The following is a 22259-nucleotide window of genomic DNA, read 5'->3' as shown; positions in this document are numbered from 1 at the left end:
CCACGCTCGTGAAACTACACTTGACAACAAAGGAATATAGTATTCAACTAGCCGCCAATCCCACAGAACTCCGTGTATTTGAAAGGCTCTGAAACACCAACAAGTGGGTCTGGCAAAGAAAGCTGCTAACCCACTCCTCTACATTTAGGGAGATAAATATTTTAATAGAATCGGCCTCAGAAACCCATCTTCCGCCTCTGTGTAGGGTTGGGTTGGGCTGTGTAAATGCGATAATCTCCGGCAATTGTTGGCACAGGCCAAACACTCGAGACGAGCAATAAAACTCGATTGGCAGGTTACATTCAGTTAGGCAATATTCTGGTAAAAGGACACCCCAAAACCTGAGCTCCACATAAACAAGATGTCCAAACGCACACGTGGGAAGCCATTGTGAAATGTTTTGTAATCAAGTTTGACAAAAGCCGTTTACTGCTGGCTGCCTAGGCATGGCTAAGCAAGGAGTCGTTTTTACTTTTACAAAGGGCCTACTATGTATGTATAAGTACGCTTCTTCCACTGGTTTTTATAACAGAAAAAACGATCAAAGATATATAGACACATGCGGGAATTTTAAAACGTTCGAGTATTTATTTTTTTCCATGAAACGCACAAATTAGTCCAGTAATCGCCGGTACTGAAGGGGGACTACCTTTTGTGAGTAAGCAAAAGACACACAATTGATGGACGGAATGCAGAACAAATCCAAAAATTCACCCCCAGTCATGGGATCTGGGTTAAATCCATCATTCTTTTGCTCACCATGCCATTCCACTTTGGACCCAGCCATATGCAAATTAGTCTTGACCCTGTGCCTCATGGGATTTTAAATAAATCCAGGCGGTGGTGCATCTCAAAATAAATACCCAAGTGAAAAATATACCTAAAGTGACAATATACATATTTCAATGTCAGAATACAGTCCTCCAATGCCCATTTCCCATTATTACGCTCTTTCCTTCTTCCCTCTTATTTTACTTAACACTTTAGTCAGTTCTCATTCAAGTATTACCAGACTTATCCCTTCTCATCATTTCTTTGAAGATATGTATTGGAGTTCAGTTAGAGTGTCATGGCCATCATTGCAGATGTATATGGAGTGAGGCGTCCAGATAATGCCGAAAAGGTTGTTCCGTTCCTATCGCTAGGATATATCTGGACTCCATTTTTAGGTCTCGCTGAGACAGCGAAAGCTGTCTCTTTGAGACATTTTGTAAGTGGGTTTTTGAAAGTGCTTCCCCTGGCATAGAGCTACAGTGCACGAGGCGTGCACGCGCGCAAAGCAGCCATATGGCTTTAAGTCGCTCTCCCTCGTAGCCCCTCTCCGCCCCCTTCCCTGCTGCTATTTCACACCAGTTTATCTCACTTCGCCACGACGCCCGCTTCATGGGATGTGGCGATTTATTACAACTGTGGTCGCACCACTGTGCCCGCCCCACCCCCCCTCCCACTCCCTCCTCGTCAGCTTCAGCGCGAGCTTGTTTTTTCTTCCCTCTCAGTTGTAGATGATCTCTCCGAGCAACAATATTCCTGGTGAATCATTTCTAATTTTAAATCTACCGAACCGGCTAATGTTAATTGTAGTGAGCAGGTCGCTTCATGTCTCAAACTGCCTTTTTGGAAAGCAAAGTTAGGTTCTGTTTATACAAAGTTAGAAGTAACCGGATAGTTGACTGCGGGGCACTGAGAGCGCCTCTAAGTACGTCTGCATTCAGTGTAAGTGTCTGAACACTGGACTTAAAAGCGTTGGCTACGTGTAAAATGTTTCTCCTTAATTTGCAATAAATTCTTTTATGGTTCGAGCATTAAAATAGAGTTTGTCTCATCATATATATGTGCATAGGTTGTCAAAGTAATATCTGTAGATGGATTTCGAAAAAATATATATTGAAGACAGTACTTGCTTTTGAAATTAAATGCTTTTATACTGTGTGTGTTTATGCAGTACTCCGAACGTTCGCCACTTTCAGAAAGCAGGACATATATTTTACTTTGCACATTAAAATAATCACATGTGACACTTGGTTTGTTTTCAAATACATTTAACCTGTTCTATAAACTAAACACATTCTAAGTTAAAGGGAGTCTCCAGTGATAAAAGGCACATCATAAAAGGTGTGATTGGGACGGTCTCTCGCGAGGTTGTTTGGCTGTCTCCATTTCCTTGTAAACTTCACTTTTTAGCATTGCCACCATTCAGTCTGCTAGAAAAACAAACTGAGAACGCGCCATTTTCTGTTCTGATAACAGGCCATTAAACATCTGTTTTGTGATGGGATCAGCAGCAGACAGGACACATGTTGTGCTCTGTTATGGTCAAACTGCAGATTGAATCACTATCAGAAGAACTTCTACTACCAGTAAAATGTATTGTCCTCAATAGGCAAAGGGAATGTTTAATTTTAACGGAGTCCATGCTGTTGCTGGAGTTTTTATTTACATGCAATTAGGGTATTTAGCTTTCCTTGTGGGATAATGCACACAAAGTTAACAAGCATTGGTGTAGCCAATAGGTCTCGCTTTTGACACCTTCTAAGTGTTTAGCCATGCAACAGTTGATGTTGTTGCACCAAGGATATTGTGCTGCATAACTAAATACTTATAAGGTCCCAAAAGCGAGACCTATTGGCAATGCCAATGCTTGTTCTTAATGCCATTGTCCTAGTTCCACCTCTGCTTCCTGGATGCACAATTTATAATACCAAAGTATCTCAGGTCGCGATCATTATTAGAGTGGTATTCAGAAAAATGTTTTGCAATGGGATATGTAAAGTCTTTATTTTTGATGGCTCGCAGATGTTGAAGCACTCTTAATTTCAGCTTAATAATTGTGTTCCGAATATACTGTTTTTTATACGGACATTCAAATATGTAAACTACATATTTCGATTCACATGTAATATGGTCCACGATTTGTTCAATTCTCCCATCTTGTATTGTAAACTTTGTGGTGTTCTGACCATATTCACATGCCCTACAATTGGGACATTTCCAAAATCCTGGAGTAGTTAACCAGGTTGCTTTCTGAGGAGTCTTGATTTCAAAGTGACTGTGCGTTAATATGTCCCCTAAGGAGGCTGTTTTCCTATATGTTATGCTGGGAAATGGTAATAGCTTTTTCTTCATTGTGGTCTTCTTTAGTTCCTTGAGAATATATTATATATATATATATATATATATATATATATATATTACCTACTGTCGGTCGCCAGTAGGTAGTTATAGTTAGGACCCCTTTTCCATAGGAAATCCGCAACATTCTATTTTGAATAACTTTGGCGCCGGTCGATGAATCCTCGCGAATTTCTCAAAATAGGTGGGGCGCTACGCTCCGCTCCTACCCTGAAAGTCTCGGGGGGATTCGTCAAGCGGGGGCTGAGATAAAAGGGGGGTCCCAAAACGCGTTTTTCCCATGCATTTTTCCATAGGACCTTTAGACAGAGCTACAGCCCGAACGGCTGAACAGAATTACTAGAAATTTGGCAGAGAGGTAGTCCCTATGTCAAGGAAGTGCCTTTTGTTGGTTTGGTGTAAATCTGTTCAGTAGATTCTGAGAAAATAGCCTTTAAATCAATATATATATCTGAGCCCGCTTACGGTACGCTTACCGTACGCTTACCGTACGCGTACGGTGGCGAGCGCGATTCTGATTGGCTCTTAGATCTTAGTAAACATTGGAATCGGCCGAAACCAGGAAGCGGCGTCCGCCATTTTGTCTCTCGCACTGAGTGTTATTTATCAAACATGATGCCCAAAAACATGTTACGGGGCTGTTTTGACAACTCCCTCCCACATAGTCATGTTGAGGGAGTCCCCAAACATCCCCCAAGAGCAAAAACGGTTTTATTTTTTTTTCGGCAATTTCGCCGAGTACGCTTACCGTACGCTTACCGTAAGCGTACGTTAAAAAATAGAAATAAAAAAACACACTATCCACACTTACCCCACCCCCTGTGCTTTTGGTGGCCGTAGGCCACCAAATGTACAGGGCTTATTACATCAGTAAAAAAACTATATTTTGGCAACATGAAATTATAAAATCGAAATAAAAAAAACACTATCCACATTGACCCCACCCCCTGTGCTTTTGGTGTCCGAAGGCCACCAAATGTACAGGGCTTATTAATGTTGATAAAAACCGTGCACGGAACGCACTGCGTTAAGTGGGCGCGCACGCCACGAATGGCGTAAAGTAACTTAGCATTTAAAAAACCGTACAAATTCACTGAAAAAACCATAGGTTTCACACACGTTATAGTTAGGAATTAGCATTTAAAAAACCTTGCAAATTCACTGAAAAAACCATTGGTTTCACACATGTTATAGTTAGCGGAAATTTTACTGATAAAAAACCAATGAAATTGCCCCGTTATAGTTAGTGCTGGCAACTATAACTCACGCGACCGCAATCTTCTGCTGATGACATATGTGTCTTTATAAAAAAAAATATTTGTAATATATGTATAGCTAAAAATGTATGGAAGAAGACATGGGCAAATAAGTGTCTAAATACAGTATTAGCATCAGCAGAGGATTGCGGTCGCGTGAGTTATAGTTGCCAGCACTAACTATAACGGGGCAATTTCATTGGTTTTTTATCAGTAAAATTTCCGCTAACTATAACATGTGTGAAACCTATGGTTTTTTCAGTGAATATATATATATCGAAATCAAAGCCTGTTTCGCGATATCCTCTGCCTCAAAGGGATGGTGGGCTGCCGGCAAGGACGCGACCCTTATTATTCCGTCAATCAATCTTTTGCTCAAAAAAAGATTGCGCCGAGCCCCAATTTGTTCATAACAGCGTGTTTTATTCCATCAGGTTTGTGGCAAACAACTCCCGACGCGTTTCGAAACCCTCCGGTTTCTTGGTCACGGGTCGATACGATGTTGACACTCGTTTGCTCTCCAAGTGGTTCCCATTCACTTCAACTAATACATCTAAAAACTCTATAGATTTTTTATCTATTGTGTAGGTGAATTTCAAATTAAGACTATCGTTGAGTTACAAATTACACATGTCATACAATCATTGGACTGTTTTATAAATTTACACTGGTAATTATCATTTTGAAATTTCATTATATCAATTAAATGTCCAATTGAATTTGTTTAAATTTAAATGAAATGCTGTGAATTAACTGTTGAAACTCAGTATCATCTTATTATTTAAAGATGGCGCCTAAGCTAGCTATGTGAACCTGGCAGCAATGTAGTCCTTTGTTTATTTACACATTGTGTACTATATCATGTGACGAGTGTCAACATCGTATCGACCCGTGACCAAGAAACCGGAGGGTTTTGAAACGCGTCGGGAGTTGTTTGCCACAAACCTGATGGAATAAAACATGCGGTTATGAACAAATTGGGGCTCGGCGCAATCTTTTTTTGAGCACAAGATTGATTGATGGAATTGAATATGCTACTTACCAGTATGCATCTGTTCTTGGCATGTAGGGCTGCTGACATTCATATCTGTGCATAGATCGCCGCCTAGTGTTGGGTCCGGATGTTTGCACGTTGTTGTCCTGGAAGAGTCTTCGAAGTATCCTGGGATAGGTGACTCCTCCCCTGGACTACAGTGCGCATGGGCATCCTCAGATTGTTTTTCGCCATTGTGGCAGTGATGGAGTAGATACAGAAAGTGATAACCATGCTTACAGTAATTCTGAGAGCTGCAGCTGTTACAGGCGCCGGGGAGGAGGGAGGGCGATATGAATGTCAGCAGCCCTACATGCCAAGAACAGATGCATACTGGTAAGTAGCATATTCAGTTCGAGGCATGTGGGCTGCTGAATTCATATCTGTGCATAGAATACATAGCAGTACCTCCTATTAGCGGCGGCTACCAGTGCCAGCTGCAGCGGTCTGAAAAAGAGTTTTGAGAACAGCCTGTCCTACAGCTGCCTGCTGTTTTGATTGCACATCTACACAATAGTGTTTGGTAAATGTGTGTGTAGTGGACCAGGTGGCTGCTCTACATATATCATGCAAAGGGATGTTTCCTAGGAAAGCCATGGAGGCCCCTAATTTACGTGTTGAGTGGGCTCGTGGCGGAATCGTTAATGTGCGTTTAGCCTTTTGATAGCAAATTTGAATACATTTAACGATCCATCTGGCTATACCTGCTTTGGAGATAGCGTTACCTTTGTGGTGTGGGGCAAAGGCAACGAAAGGTTGTTTTGTCTTCCTAAAAATCTTAGTCCTGTCGATATAGTACATGAGGGCTCTCTTCACATCTAGTGTATGGAGTGCTCTTTCTGCGACAGTTTGTGGGCTTTGAAAGAAAACAGGCAGTTCGATAGTTTGATTCATGTGGAACTGCGATATCACCTTGGGCATGAATTTGGGGTTGGTACGTAGTACGACCCGGTTGGCGTGAACCTGTATAAATGGCTCTTGAACGGTTAGTGCCTGGAGTTCACTAACTCTTCTTAAAGAAGTGATCGCTACTAGGAAAGCTACTTTCCAGGTAAGGAATTGAATCTCGCATGAGTGTAGAGGTTCAAAGGGTGGACCCATCAGGCGTGTGAGGACCAAGTTGAGGTTCCACATTGGAGCCGGTGGGTGGCTTGGAGGAATTACTCGTTTGAGTCCTTCCAAGAATGCTTTGATGGCAGGCACTTTGAATAAAGAGAGGTGCTGCCTGTTCTGGAGATAGGCTGATATTGCGGTCAAATGGACACGTATAGAGGTGTACGCCAGATCGCATCGGTATAGGTGTAAGAGGTAACAAATTATGTTTTGGATGGATGCGTCTAGTGGGTTAATGTCATTATTATTGCAATAAATGACGAACCTTTTCCATTTGGCTGCATAGCAAGCTCTGGTAGTGGGTCTTCTAGCTTCCTTAATGATGTCCATACAGTCAGGTGGCAGGTTTAGGTAGCCAAACTCTAGGACTTCAGGAGCCAGATCGCCAGGTTCAGCTGTTGCGGATCTGGGTGCTGAATCTCTCCATGGTTCTGCGTCAAATGCGCGGGTTTGATCCGCAGCCTTTGATGCGGCACCACGGAAAGTTCGAGAAAAGTGGTGTACCATGGCTGGCGTGCCCACGTTGGAGCAACCAGGACGAGTGTCAGGGAGTGTTGTCTGAGTTTGCGAGCCACCAGCGGTATCAACGGCGCTGGGGGAAAAGCGTACGCAAATCTGCCGGACCAGTTCATCCATATCGCATTGCCCTGCGATTGTGGATGTGGGAACCTGGCGGCAAAGCTTTGGCATTTTGCGTTTGCTTGTGGCGAACAGGTCTATCTCTGGATGACCCCATTGCTGGAAGTACGGTTGGAGTACTGATGGGTGTAACTCCCACTCGTGCATCTGGTGGCTGTGTCTGCTGAGCAGATCCGCCATCTGGTTGTCCTTGCCGGGGAGGTGTTCCGCCATGAGGAACATGTTCCTCTGATTGGCCCACTTCCACATGCTCTGAGCCAGATGAGACAACTGTGGAGAGTGTGTACCTCCCTGCTTCTGTATGTAGTACATGGCGGTCATGTTGTCCGTCCGGATCAACACGACTTTGTTGCACAAGTGTACTTTGAATGCTTTCATTGCCAGGAAGATTGCCATCAGTTCCAGAAGGTTGATGTGCATCTTCTTTTGTTGTGTTGTCCATAGTCCCTGCACTGTGTAGTTGAGTACATGAGCTCCCCATCCTTGGAGAGACGCTTCCGCTGTCAGTATTATTTGTGGAACAGGCTCTTGGAACGGTCGGCCCTTGCAAAGGTTTTGTGGATTCCACCAATGCAGAGAGTTGTATGCCCGACCGCTCACCAACACTAGGTCTTTCAACTGTCCTTGAGCCTGATTCCACTGACGTGCTAAGCACTCCTGAAGCGGGCGCATATGTAGTCTCGCGTGTGGGACTATGAAAATGCAGGAGGCCATCATGCCTATCAACTGCATGAACACTCGCGCGGGAAGGGAGTGTTGTGGTTTGAACTTGGAAATCATCATTTGCATGCTGTTGATTCTCACTAAATTTGGCTGAGCTGTGGCCGCCAGAGTGTCTATAGTCGCACCTAGGTACTGTTGTACGTGTGCGGGTTGGAGATGGGATTTTGGGTAATTTAGTGAGAACCCCAGACTGTGAAGGAGGTGAATGGTGCGGGACATGTGGCTGGCACATTGCTGGGCTGACTTTGCTTGAACAAGCCAGTCGTCCAGGTAAGGGTAGACGTGTATGTGCTGCCTCCGTAGATGTGCAGCCACAGTAGCTAGGCACTTTGTGAAAACTCTGGGTGCTGTTGTCACGCCGAAGGGAAGGACTTTGAATTGGTAGTGCTGCCCCTGAACAGTGAACCTGAGGTATTTTTTGTGTGAGGGGTGAATGGGTATGTGGAAATACGCATCTTTGAGGTCCAGTGTGGCCAGGAAGTCTCCCTGCTTGAGCAGCGGGAGGACTTGCTGTAAAGTGAGCATGTGAAAATGCTCGGAGAGAATGTAGCGGTTCAGGGGTCTCAGGTCTAGTATAGGTCTGAGTGACCCGTCCTTTTTCGGTATTAGAAAGTACAGGGAGTACACCCCTGTGCCTTGCTCGTGGACGGGTACGACCTCTATTGCACCTTTTAGTAGCATACTTAGCACTTCCTGCTGTAAGAGCGTTAAGTGCTCTGAGGACATAGGACGGTGTTTTGGAGGTATTGTGGGTGGAGTCGAGGTTAATTCTAGGCAGTAACAGTGTTTGACAATATCTTTGACCCACCTGTCCGTGGTGATGGAGTTCCACGTGGACAGGAACCTTTGTAGCCTTCCCCCGACAGGTGTTATGTGGTCGGGAGGAAGGGAGAGGGCGTCACTGCTTGTTCTTGGGGGAGGACCTGGTGTTGCCGTATCCGCGTCCTCTGCCCTTTGTGCTTGAGCCACGATAACCACCCCGGGTGTTTTTATCGTAGGAGCTTTGTGTGTTTCCCTTGTTGTAGGTTTGCTGTGACCCCTGTCCTCTACCTGCTCCTCTATTTCCGGGGCGACGAAAGGAGCCGCTCCGAAAGGACTGCGTTTGGAGAGCCCCCATGGACTTTGCAGTCTGTGTCCTTTTTTATTTTCTCTAGGGTGGTGTCAACCTCTGGCCCGAATAAGTAGTCTGGGTTGACAGGTTGGTTGAGGATGTTATTTTGTACCTCAGGTTTGAATCCGGAGATTCGTAACCAGGCGTGTCGTCGAAACATGACGCTAGTGTTTATGGCTCTGGCAGCTGTATCTGCGGCATCCAGTGCACACTTAATGGATGCGTTTGTGAGGAGTTGTCCCTCCCTGATGAGGATCTCTGCACCTTCTTTGAATTGGTCAGGGAGATGTTGGAGTAATGTTTCCAATGTGTCGTAGTGTGCTCGATCGTAGCGAGCGAGGAGCGCCTGGGTATTGGCAATACGCCATATGTTAGCTGCTTGGGCCGCCACCCGTTTGCCGGAGGTCTCTAGCACCTTGGACTCTTTGTCCGGGGGAGGAGCATCACCTGTTTGCGAGTGTGCCCGTTTGCGAGCATTCACAACTACTATGGAATCCAGAGGTAACTGGCCTCTAATGTAGGTAGGGTCCCCAGGCGCCGACCTGTATTTCTTGTCGATCCTGGGGTTTATTACTCTTGCCCTGGTGGGTTCCTTGAAGATGTCCTTTGCTGGTTTGAGGACACCCTTCAACATGGGTAGAGTTTTTATATTCCTTTCTGAGGATGCGAAAGTATCCATGAGAAAGTCGTCCTCGACGGTGTCAGAGTGTAGTTGCACACCATGATTGGCCGCAGCACGTTCAATGAGGGCGTTGAATGCGGCAGTGTCCTCTGTGGGAGACGTTTTTGCTCCATAGAGCTGCGGGTCCTGTGTATCTATAGGTGCACCCGAGTCTACAGGGTCATCCCAAGCTTGGTCAGGGTCCTGTTGGCCTTCAGGGTCCATCTCTCCGGGGTAGGGGACGTGGTCACCCATGTAGTCCTCCAAAACGTCTGTTTCGGAGTGTGTGGGAGAGAAGGACTGTGCATCTTGATAAGAAGAATGGAGAGGTTCGTATAGAACTGGTTCCGAAGGCGTTGGCAGCTTTTTCTTGAGCGGGATCCGGTAGGATTCCAAAGCTGGCTCGGAAGTTATTCTCCTCTTGTGGAGCATCATCCTGCCGGTGTCGGCGTCGATGATGTGTGACGGAGACGTCTCTGCCGGAGAGCGTTCGGCAGGCGTGATCGTGGTGTGGGTGACCCGTGTTCTGATTTGGAACAGTTTTGGGGCCGTGGATGGCGGCAGGTCAAAAGTGATGTTGGCTGGTGCCGAAGAGGCTGTTGGAGCTGTTATCGGCTCGGAGCCCGACGTGTCCTGGAGGACTGCTTTGTGTTGGATGCTTTGCGCAGCAACTGGCCGCACCTGGAGCGCCATCGATTCTTTTGCGCCGACCGGTTCCGTAGAGGTGGGCGTGGACTAATTCGGCGCCAGTGGGTCATCGAGTCGAGGAGCGGTAGTGGCCGTCGACGAGTGTGCCTTTGGTGGTGCTGTCGAAGCGGTGTGAGACGCAGCAGGCAGTTTGACCTTTGGGGTCGGAGCCGATTGCTTCGGTGCCGGGAGCCGAGTAGGTTTGGTGGCATCGAAGGTCTTTTTCCGTGTGTCGGTGCCGACGTCGGCTGCTGCAAGTTCGGCACCGAAGTCTCGTTTGGTGCGGTCGGTGCCGACGGGTTTTGCTGGCGTCGAAGGTGTAGTGGGCCTCGATCCGACCAGCGTCACTTTTGGTTTCGGTTTCTGGTGAACCAATACAGCTTTCGGTTTCGAAGAAGGGAAACCAGCCGTTTTGGGTAGTAATGGCTGCCGCTGAATGTCCGAGGCCGGGCCAGAGGGCGGGGCCGAAGAACTGCGGGATAGGTCTTGGGTAAGGCCCGAAGGCGATCCCTCGACCGGAGCCATAGATTGGCGCACTGGGATATCCTCAGTCTGTACGGGTAGGCCTTGCTCGTCACCGGAGCTACTCTCTTCGGCCCCTAAGGCCTCATTGTAGTCTCCTACCTCGGTGTCGGCTTCATCTCTGTGAAAGAGTCGTTCTTCGACGTCCTCCGATCCGGAGTCGTGTTCGGAAGCGGGGCTGGAGGGTAGGTTCTCCACGTCTTCGACATCTTCGTCCTCGACGCTGAAGATGTTGGTCGGGGCCGGTGCCGCTTGCTGCGCTTTGAGTCTCGCTGCTCGTCGATTCCGAAGAGTCTTCTTGGAACGGAATCGGGCACAGGCCATACATGTCGACTCGTCGTGATCCGGTGAAAGGCATTTGTTGCACACCGGGTGGACGTCGACATGGGGATATTTCGCATTGCATACAGGACACCGCTTGAATGGTGTCCTCGATTCCATCGTCGATGACGGGGCGATGGTCGGGTAAGATGCGAAAAAGTTGGTTCTGGAAGTTAGTAAACTAACAAAGATACTATCGATACCGATCGGGAACAGTACCGACGCGAACTAAAGGCCTTTTGGCCTGGAAAAGTTTTTCCTAACTTGAGTCAAGATGAGCACATCCGAACCCAATGGCGGAAAAAAACAATCTGAGGATGGAGAGGATGCCCATGCGCACTGTAGTCCAGGGGAGGAGTCACCTATCCCAGGATACTTCAAAGACTCTTCCAGGACAACAACGTGCAAACATCCGGACCCAACACTAGGCGGCGATCTATGCACAGATATGAATTCAGCAGCCCACATGCCTCGAACATATATATATATATCTCTCTCAATTCCGATCCTGTAGTTGCAACAATTAATAACACAGCCAGACACAGACTCCACTGTTGATACGTGCTAGTTTATTTAAGTGATTTCACCATGACGCTTTTCGGCCGCCACACAGCAGCCTTGATATTTAGATATGAGGATCCTCAGAGGATCAGACAGTCCCCGTGCTTAAAAATGATTGGCTGGCAAAACTTCAACGAGGAAGTTGGGGGGAGAGGTGGACTCACAGGGACCTTGCCTGGGGGCAAAAAAAAAAGGACTATAAAAAAAATTGTCAAGAGTCGTGCTGGATCCACGGCTCCAGCTTCCATTTAGTCCCTGGGTGGGCAGGGCCCGGGGAGATGAGGTATTAATAAAAAAAAAAAGAGGGAGTGCACAGGGCCCCCTTCCAAGGCTTTTGTACCCCGGAGACAACCACCTCCCGTGCCTTATTTTCAATTTGGGGGAGGGGTTTAAGGACCATCCCCCCTCCTGGTGCGGGTTGAAATCTTGGGGACCACTATCTTTCGGGGGCTAAATTAAAGGCTAAAGGAGGGTCACGCCCCCCGCGACCCCACCACCTCTGTAAGGTGAATAACATAATAAAAACTGAGGGGGCTGCGGGGCCCCAGGGCCGTATATGGCCCTGGGGACCACCATCTTCCCGGGGCCAGGCCATGCTCCTAGAAGGAAGGGGGGGGCTCCTCCTGGATCCATACATTGCCCTGGTGGCTGACACCCTCCCTGGGCCGACTCCTATGTCCCGGGGTGCCCACCCCCAGGACATAGCTGCTTGCTGTGACTTGGCGGGGGCTTTGACACTTCCTGCCAAGTCAGAACAAACACTCAACTTCCAGCAAGTGAAAGCTGATAAACTCTCTCGCTTGCTGGATGCGTGGTTCGGTCTGTTTCCCTGCCCACTTTCAGCAACTCCCTCGTGCAGCAGCAATGCCTGCTCCCACAGGAGGTGGGGAGCCAGCAGAGACTGCGGGGGCCTTGAGGCTCCCCCTTCGGACCCGGGATGAAGGGCAGAAAGAGGCAAAATAATAGTGAAAAATCAAGCAGAAAGAGGTAGAATAGAAGTCAGCAATGAGCCGAATGAGCAAAATAAATGTGAGAAACAAGCTGAAAGATGCAACAGAGAGGTCAGCAACAAGCAGAAAGAGGCCCTCAATAACCCTCAGCAGCCAAGGGAACTTCATTCCCCAACCCGTAGTGTGCAGGATGGTTGATCAAGGGGGCAGGCCTCCAATGAGGTCTCAGCAATCCTGCTGTGGGGGACTTACTGGTGGTAATAGGAGGGATGCTTGGACCCAAACTACTCTCAGCATACAAGGGGACTTAATTAGGGGTGGCGGAGCAATACTCCACCTACTCACAAAACTCTACGCAATTTGGTGAAGTTTTTCAGTAACTCTGCAGAGTGAAACTCCACGAGCTCCGCCCAAGCCCAGCAGAAGGAAGAAAACTAAAAGGTCAGCAACAAGCAGAAAGAGGCAAGATAAAAGGTCATAAGTGATCAGAAAAAAAAGGCAGAAAACAAGCAGAACCCACTTAGGCACTCATGCACCAACTCACAGATCCAGTGAGACACACATGCACTCAATCACACACTCGCTCTAAAAGGTTAAAGTTGGGGAATAACAATAAAAAAAGTAGAAACTTACTGTATAAATACAAAGTTTACAGGGGTTCAAGTTAGGCTCAGATTTCACTTGTACAAAGCCATAGAAATTCGGTAGTTCTAGTTCCCTGAGCTAACTAGGACTTACGCCCCTGCAATGCACTGTTTATGACCTCACAAATTACATCACTCATGACATACATACATGTGGATTTAGATAGTATGACAATCAAAATGTCTTGGCCAATACCAGTCGTAAAAAGATCACCACGTCAGGTTTGTGTTTTGCAGTTTCAAAAAGGCCAGACAAGGAATGCTGAAGACCTTTCGGAGTGCATTCCACAGAGCAGCAAATGTTGTGGACTCTGACCTTTAAGACTTCGCAACAAACTGTTTACTCACCAATGCCTTAGTAAGTTGTCTATCAGATTACACTTTAAGTCACTTATTAGGTCGAGCCCACCAGACAGCGTAAGCTGTCTAGTTGCAAAAGATTTACTGTGAACTTAAGGTCAACTTACAGTCCACTGATTGCTTATCATTAGTTGGCTTTACCGTGAATCGTTTGCTTACCTTACTCTTCTTGCGTTTGCCCCTTGCCTGGAGCATAGCCTCTTTATGATCGTTTTGATTGGCGGACTTAATTCCCTAAATGTGAGAAGGGAAGGATACATTTTTCCTTTTTATTAAGCACTTGACAGTGCATGTTTTCTAGCTCTCTTCCTGGTATGCCAACTCCCCCCTCAAATACACTCCTGCACTGTGTTGCTCCCCACCCCTCACAACCAGTCTGTAAAGCAACAGGGGATATTTTTGCTGGGGTATGGCTGAAGAGCAGACATTAAGGGTTGTTTTTGTTTTGACGTCTGCATTCCACAGATTTGCATGAAAGCACGCGCTTTAACACAGAAATGTTTATGTACGGGGAGGGACATCTGTTGCACTTCCTTAGCTGGTGTCTGAGCCAGAAGGTGTACTTCGCCTTACACTTCACCTGGAAGCCCAAAATTCTCTTCCCTGGGCGTCTATAAAAGACCAAATGGTTCAATCCTTTAGGGAGGAAATTAGACTGTAGCATGCAGTTCCCTTCAAATTCCAATACTTATTTAAAAAGAGTAAATATGGTTTCTTTTCCTCAGCGTAACATTCTGAAAAATAAACCATTTTATTCATAATGACTGAAAAAAACGAATTCGATTTAAAGTTTTGAGATACCATAGGATATGAGTTTGCTTTTCATCCAGTATTTTGAAAAAAATGTTTTTCATTTCTTTTTTTAACCTCTTGGATGCGGAGGACGGCACCAGCACTTCCTGACACCTAAGGCAGGAAATCCGTCTGGCGCAAGCACCAGAGGGATTTATTTTTTCTATTTTCTAGCCTCAGCTGCTGGGGGAAGAGCTTCCCCAGCAACCACAGCTATGTTTTATTTCTTCTGTGCAAAGACAATCTGGTGCGAATGGCTCGCCGATGTCACTACACAGAAAGTTAAAGTCAAATGAGTCTATTGGCTGATTTACTTTTCACTTATATTGGTGCTTGGGGGAGATTAGAAAGCCCACTAGACACCAGGGATTTTTTTTTTTATGAGAATAAATGGGTGGAGGTGGCCCACCCAAGCATCGGACCTAGCCCCCACCCCTCCTAAATAACCTCCAGCAGTCTCTGTAAATTCCTTATGATAATGATAATGCATAATGAATGTAAATACATTAAGACTATGAATATATTTGAAATGGAAGGCTAAAAATTGAATTGATATTGCTAAATTGATTAGACGGAGCAGGGCAAGTACGATAAACAAGAACTAGTCTGGACGATTGGTGGACTCAAGTGAAGCACTGGTATACACCAACAAAAAGACAGCATGCTTTAGAAGCAAAAAAGAGAAAATGATGTACTAGTCTAGCATATCCCTTCGCCCCCCCCCCCCCCAAAAAAAAAACCTTCACCACTTTTATTCCGATGCCGCTTTCAGCAATTCCAAATTCAGCTGCATCTTAAACTGCTCACGTTTAAATGCGTTTATTGCACAAAAAATCTTAACATGCTTTTTAAACATAATGCAGTTGTATTTTATAAATGGGACAACCCTTACTAAATACTCTATAGGCAGAAACTTTTTCTATTAGACAGGCTCAAACACACAAATCTGTTGCACCAAAGAGCAAACTAAAACAGAATTGCAGCTAGTAAGTTAAACATATAGATGCAGAAAACTAAGTCATTGACGATGAGTGGCAGTCGAAAGGGCACTGAAAACAGATTATAATGTACCTACAGAAGAGTCAACACTTAAAAATGTTCTTTCACTTCCAGTTGGTTTCCCTCTGAACACTAAGAATTAAGCAGACACTTTATAAAGGACTAAACCCTTTTCAAACATGAACTTGATCAATCTCTTACCAGGAATATGGTTGATTCCACAGTCTATCACCACAGCACCAGGTTTTATCCAGTCACCCTTCACCATTTCTGCTTTTCCAGCTCCAACAACCAGGATTTCCGCTCTCATCACCTGTAAGACGAATTGACCATTTCAAACTGTATTCACAAACACAGATCGCTTATAGTGAATCTAGTGGGTAGCAATTTTAAACGCCCACTTCACTGAAGCACCACTAATTCTTGGTAAATGGGAAATACTGGTGGACGATTTAACACACGCTATGTTCAACATCCAAGGTCAATGAGGTACCCAGAAATCGGAGATGGGCTGTAAATGGTTAGGTCAGCTGCTCTCATTACTATAAACAGTGAAAACAGACCAGAATAAGCAGATTAATTTAGTATGCCACAGTTCTCTCCCTGCTGTAACACTTTCGAGCTCCAGCCCAATTTCCCGTAATAATTTGGTTACTTGGACTGTCTCAGGTGTTTTTTGAATGATGCCTCTATTGCTCAAGTTTGAAGGCAGTTCATGTTTTGCCATCCTTTTTGTCAAGAACCTCATGTTACTCTTGTACCTCACTCAACTTCTTGTTCTATAAACGGACAAAGGCTGGGTCATGCGAATATCCTCTACTGTATTTTTTACTTTGAAACTAATTTCACTGGGTACTAGATGCACAAGCTCTCAGAATTTGATGCAACCCTTACACAGGCATCTTACTCTCATTCCGCCTCCTGGGTTCCCGTACCTTTCAACAGGTGTGCAAAATATACATCCAGACTTGGGAGGGTTATTACGAGTTCAAAGTGACTCAGCTGTGCCAAAAGTACATTGTAAATAGGCGAATAAGAATTGAACAGGAGTTTCCAACTGTGGCCCGCCCACCAGTGTCTCAGGCTTCTCCAAGCTACTTGTAGCTCGCCAGCTACCTGGGAGTTGCTCTCCTGTGTGCAGCACAGTCTACTACATCAGAAGCTCTGCTTGGTTTACGTTAATATAGGAGTAACAAAATTGGAAAGCATGTCTTTTGAGGTGAAAATGTATGCATTTTCAGAACTCACTGGCTGATGTTTTGAGAAAAATTGTAGAATTGCCAAAATATATTTTAAGCAGATGCTGAGAGATCAATCATGCAGCACTGGGGAGACTTATTACCAACACTATTGCTTTGATACCAAGGAAACTGCAGCTATGGCGGTTATGTATTACCCATGTAGAAGCATTCCACCTTGACAAAGCCTTTTTAGGTCGAACCGAGGCAGCGCATGGGCTGCTCTGCGAGGCATGCTGTATTGAAGTATGGCATAGAAGCTCCGCCCAACTTTTCAATTGGCTTCGGTTACTGTCCATGCAAAATCATTGCTTTTCATTTGAGAATAGGCTTAGTAGTCCCTCCTAGGCACCGCCTTATCTGCATTTGTAACCTCCCATAACCACTGGACCTTTTACTTGGGTTGTTACATGGTCTGCTTTATGTAGTCGGTGAGCACTATTTTTTTTAATCATGTTCTTATTCCACCCACAGCACAGCACGCCGCTCACTTTTATATTAGTAATGTATTTATTTAAATTACAGCGCGATCCGCTTTAACTATAGTGGGCGCGCTGATTTTATTATTTCATTTACGGCGGGGTCCCCTTCAACTTTAGCGGCCGCGCTTATTTAATTTACAGCGCAGACCACGCTACAGAAACTTTAATAAAAAATGTTCTGCTTTGGGTGAAAGCGCTCCATACACGCTTTCACTTTAATGTTGGCCACGCCCCTTTCTTTAGACGCTGCTCACTTTAACCATTAAAGTAGTAACACATTTGCGAGAGATAGAGCTGTAGGCATTAGAAATAACAATGCCTTTTATATATTTGTTGCTTTTAAACACATAAATAAAAGGTATTCTCATTTACAATGCCAATAGCTTAAACCCTCGAAAATTAGACCTACTGCACTGAAAATGCTTGTTTTACATTATTGCAGGCGACCCTGCCTGATGAACTGAGGTGATCGCTGCTCGTAATCCTGCATGCGATGGCCACAGATATAAACTTGCCCTGATGCTGTCACCATTACAAGAGGAATAACATTAGTAACTTGAGATGATTTTTATTCAAGATAAGTGCAGAAAAGGTTGGAGACCCCTGGTCTAGATGAACATCTTACAGTCAAGACACAACATACTGGTGGAATTCAAAACCTTCAAAAGTGATTCACACACCAGTCTTTTGGATACCCTTGCTATTCATGCACTGAAAAATGGGTACATAAAATACATATACATTTTAAAGTATTCTCAGCATACATACACTGGTGGGGACCAAAACCCTTTAATGTATTTACCCAATACTCTGAACACCTGGTTCATGCAGCAGCCATCAAAATAAGTCCAAAGCATCCCAACAGTAGAAGGTAAACTATATTGAAGTTATGATACATTCTGAATCAGGCTCAACAGAATCCCTACCTACTGAATTGTTCTTGACGCAGCTACTAAACTGTGAAAGGTCAGATCTCTGTCGAGAAAGACAGGGTATCAAAAGCAAGTACAATTATACCATTAGTCGCACTTTAACAGCATTTGCGTTTCACTCCTTGCGTGCTGCTGCCACTGTATTATTCCATGCTATCAAAAGACCGATATATTACGTATACATTTTTTTTTTTTTTTTTTTTTTTTTTTAAGTGTGTGAATAATGCTTTTATGAATAAATACACTACAGATGCAGGATTGGGCTTTCTACTAAATATGTAGAGTGAAGATAAAGAAGCCACTCCCTGACCACATGACCTGAAACACAGATGATGCCCTCTTCAGGCTAATACTTTACTAAACTGAAATTGTCCCTTTAAGATTTGAAAAAAGAGAAAATCTCAATCCTAGTCCCCTCCAAGTACTTTGCTCTTGTGTGCACCAAAATTCCTTCAGTGTCATATTTGTGAATTAGCAGAATATAAAGAGGCAGAGCAGTTTGTCAGGCAGCTAACTCCTAGTGCCAGGCTTCGAGGCAAAGGGCAGAGTGCATGATGAGTGGAGAAGTCTTTATGAAAGCCAGCAGATTGGGTTTATCTTATCTTCATCCAATCACAGGATAAGGAATGGACCAAAGTCTAACTTACAGACAAGTTTCTTTGACCCCCTTTGCAGACTTGGTCCCAGAGTGAGTTCTCTTCCTTTAGATTCATATTGATTCAAAATCAGGTGGTGCTTGACATGTTCCTAACAGTCTAGGTTTTTTCAACAGGTATCTGGTACTGCCAATTAAGAACTGAAAAGCATTTTTGTTGAAGTGTTTAGAACTGTGGTTGTGAGGTTCTTACAGAGTTTGAGAAGGGATAGGCACGCTGTATTTTTCTTCTTCCACTTGCTTCCTGGTAACGCAAGAGGCACCACCAAAGAGAAAATTAGGACTGGCCATAAAACCTTTATAAATTGGGTACACTTGTCAAAAAAATAAGCACTGTAAAACTAATATACATGGCATTTTTAGTAAGTGATAGTCTTTCACTTATTGACATGTTCGTGTGTGTACAGTTAGCAAATATTTGGGCAGATTTCGAAATACTTAAAATCCACCTTTTGTTTCTGCCTGCAGAGCGGATTAGAAGAGGATCAATGGGCTCAAAAAAAAAAATTCAAACTCAAATGCATAGTTTCTTTAAGGAAATTTGCTAGGGCGAGGCAAAAAATTTACATTAAAGCTACCTGCATTAAAATAAATACATTGATCGAAAATCCGACAGGGCTCTTGAAATCAACTTCATCAGCTGGAAAATCTTTGTGTAGCGCCTTCCTGCAGGACCCTACTTTCGCACTAGCAAGCACGTGCCACACAATCTCGCATGCAGAGATAGGTGTTTTGAAGAGCATTGCCAATGCCCCGGCAGGGTAAATAACTTAATTTCAATTAAGGTAATAACAATGTCAGTGCTATATTGCTGGTGGCACTAAAATCCCTGGTTCCGTGCATTCCTCATTACATGAAATAAATTATTGTTCTGCAGGGGATACGATTTTTTTTTATCTGGGACACGTAGATACAAAACCATTAGGCACAATATATTTTATCAGATTCTTACATCTACTTCCATAGATTACAAAACCATTAGGCACAGTATATTTTATCAGATTCTTACATCTACTTTCATAGATTACAAAACGAAAAACACCCTCAACTGTGTGGCCAGCGCTATCAACTGTTGGGAGTGCCGAATGCCAAGGCTACATAGTTAATTTCAACTCACGTCTCGTTAATAAACGACCTGACACTCCCTGCCCCTTTATCTTAGTCTTTCAAGTTATTTTAAATCCCTGTTTTGTCACTGATTTTTTTATTACACTCTTCTTTTAACTCTTTTGTGTTTTTCGGTCTCCTGCTCTCGATTGCGGAAAAGTAAGAGCCTCACCAAAAATGAGCTGTGGTGGGCCCAACATGCAACAACGGGCTCAAATGATGCAACTGCTGGAATTCAAACAGTTAACCTGCAGGTCTTTGGGTAGAGTAAGGGGGTCTGGGGAGCGATTCATTGCACCTACCGTGGGGAGGTAAAACAATTATTTATGCCACCCCCTCCCTTCACTATGGCTTTGACACTCATTGAGTCTAAATGGTTGAATTCTGCACTCACCTCCTCATTGAGTGACACGGTCTTCGAGTGGCAGGTTGTCACAGTTGCATGATTCCACAGCAGCAAGTCATGCATTGGAGCCCCGACGATCTTACTTCGACCAATTACTACCGCTCTTTTTCCTGGGATTTGAATACCTAGGATAAAAAAAACAAAAATAAAAAAGTTTAGTAAAATAAGAGGATATGCATTAGAATTCCGAAATAAGTGCATCAAAAATGCGCCTCTGGCAATGTGCACTGCTACTATTAATGCAGTGACAAGCCCTAGTCTCAGGATCACGGGCAGCCATGAAAGGGACTGTGCACTAATATTTTTAAGGGGCACCATTTACAGAGCTTACAACTGTTATGAGTGCATACGAATACATCTTTGAAAGTAAAAATTGCACAAAATTGCTAAAGGAGGTCTTTTATAAAATAGTCTCGGAAAACCGAAATATCCCAAACTACAGTTAAAAGACTATGCTTCACTATTCATACTTCACCTGGTAAGATAACTTGGTCCATGCTTAGATTTACCAAGAAACGTGCACTTTGCAAGAAACTAAAGTTAAAAAACATTTATGTGAAGCATTCGTTATCTTACTAGCACACAAACACCATGTATTGGCCTAAAAATAATTCCAGGTTTTAATTTGGAAAAATGTATGGGTTTCGATTTGCATGCTACCCGCCGAAAGGTGCTTCAACACTTCATCAGGAGTACCAAGCGCTATATAAATGCAAGGCCTTCCCTCCTCCATCATTTTCAATCTAAACAACGGATTAGCATGTCCACTGCTCAAGTTAATTTCATATTTCCCTATACTAATTCACCACTAATCCTTTTTGGGTTCCGGAGTAGTGTGGCTACTCGCCGAAAAATAGCTTCGACACCTCCTATGGGGTAGTACGCGCTATATAAATGCAATTACAAATTTACAACAAGAGATAGGATACTACATCATATCAATGGGTGCTCAATAAAGTAACACATCTTTTCAACCCTATAAAGCACGGTGGAACCTTCCCCTAATCTAATGCCATCTCTTCTACAATAGTACGTCATGAACTTACACTTCTTGCAACTCCTCCTCCACAACCCGTCGGGCCACGTTCCCCCCTTCCTCCTGTACCAATTTATATGCCCCCGCCCCCTTTCCAACCCACTCCTCGGTGCAGGGGGGACTGCGTATGTCACTACACTTCACCAAGGTTGAATTGGAGCAGCGCCTGCAGGCACGGATTGGAGGATATCTCAGCGGAGCTAGTAACGTAAAATGGCTGATCAGCAGAGTACAACGTTTAAAGTCCTTACACGCCTGATGCACATAATACATGCAAGGCTATGCCACAAACTGTATCCACTGGGCAGAGCTGGTGGCACCTTTGAAAAATGGACCGCTATAAAAAAAAAAAATTGCCGTTCCAAAAGGTTGCCTCAGCAGGGCTTTCCTCCATCTGAAATACTATCCCGCCCACCATCAAGCAGAGGGTACCCAGAACCATCTCTACTTGACTAAGCACCTCCTTCCAAAATCTCTATACCAAACTGCAATCTCACAATAAGTGGGTCGTGCCTCTGTTTTAATCTTTGGAGTTTGAAGTACCAGCGCATTATGAACTGGAGGTTCAACACAGGGAAGGAAACTTCCCTTCACTACCGTTGCCTGGTTTCTTTGGGGATTCCGCCTTCCATTTCAGCATCCTATTGTGTCAGATATGCCCACCTACCCATAACTTTCTCATTGCTCAAGATAAAACAGTCTCGCAGAACCCTGGTCATCTCAAATCGAAGTATTTTTACACATGAATTTTTCGAGAGAGGCGAGCCATCAAATTGCTCATTCCCTAGTCTGGGGTTCCATGACCTAGTGTTTGGTTTGGGAATATTGAAGTCTGTCCTGTTCCGTAACATGAAAGGACCTTTCATCATCTGTCCCACGGCAAACCTCTCTTCCCCTGCCTC

At 44.7% G+C, this 22259-nt stretch overlaps 1 protein-coding gene across 1 annotated transcript in view; it reads right to left on the bottom strand.

The window, feature by feature from the left end:
- The window catches only part of MTHFD1 (methylenetetrahydrofolate dehydrogenase, cyclohydrolase and formyltetrahydrofolate synthetase 1), a 318864-nt gene that overhangs the window by 253013 nt on the left and 43592 nt on the right, over nucleotides 1-22259 (bottom strand). Inside the window, exons 7-8 of the mRNA XM_085626208.1 lie at nucleotides 20310-20446; nucleotides 15703-15814 (exon numbers count right to left, since the gene is read on the bottom strand). Coding sequence (XP_085482334.1) covers nucleotides 15703-15814; nucleotides 20310-20446 — 249 coding nt within the window. The remainder of the gene's footprint in view (nucleotides 1-15702; nucleotides 15815-20309; nucleotides 20447-22259) is intronic.

This window comes from Triturus cristatus, chromosome 9 (assembly GCF_964204655.1).
Source record: "Triturus cristatus chromosome 9, aTriCri1.1, whole genome shotgun sequence".
NCBI classification, from domain to species: Eukaryota; Metazoa; Chordata; class Amphibia; order Caudata; family Salamandridae; genus Triturus; species Triturus cristatus.
This window is presented reverse-complemented; position numbering and strand designations above follow the sequence as displayed.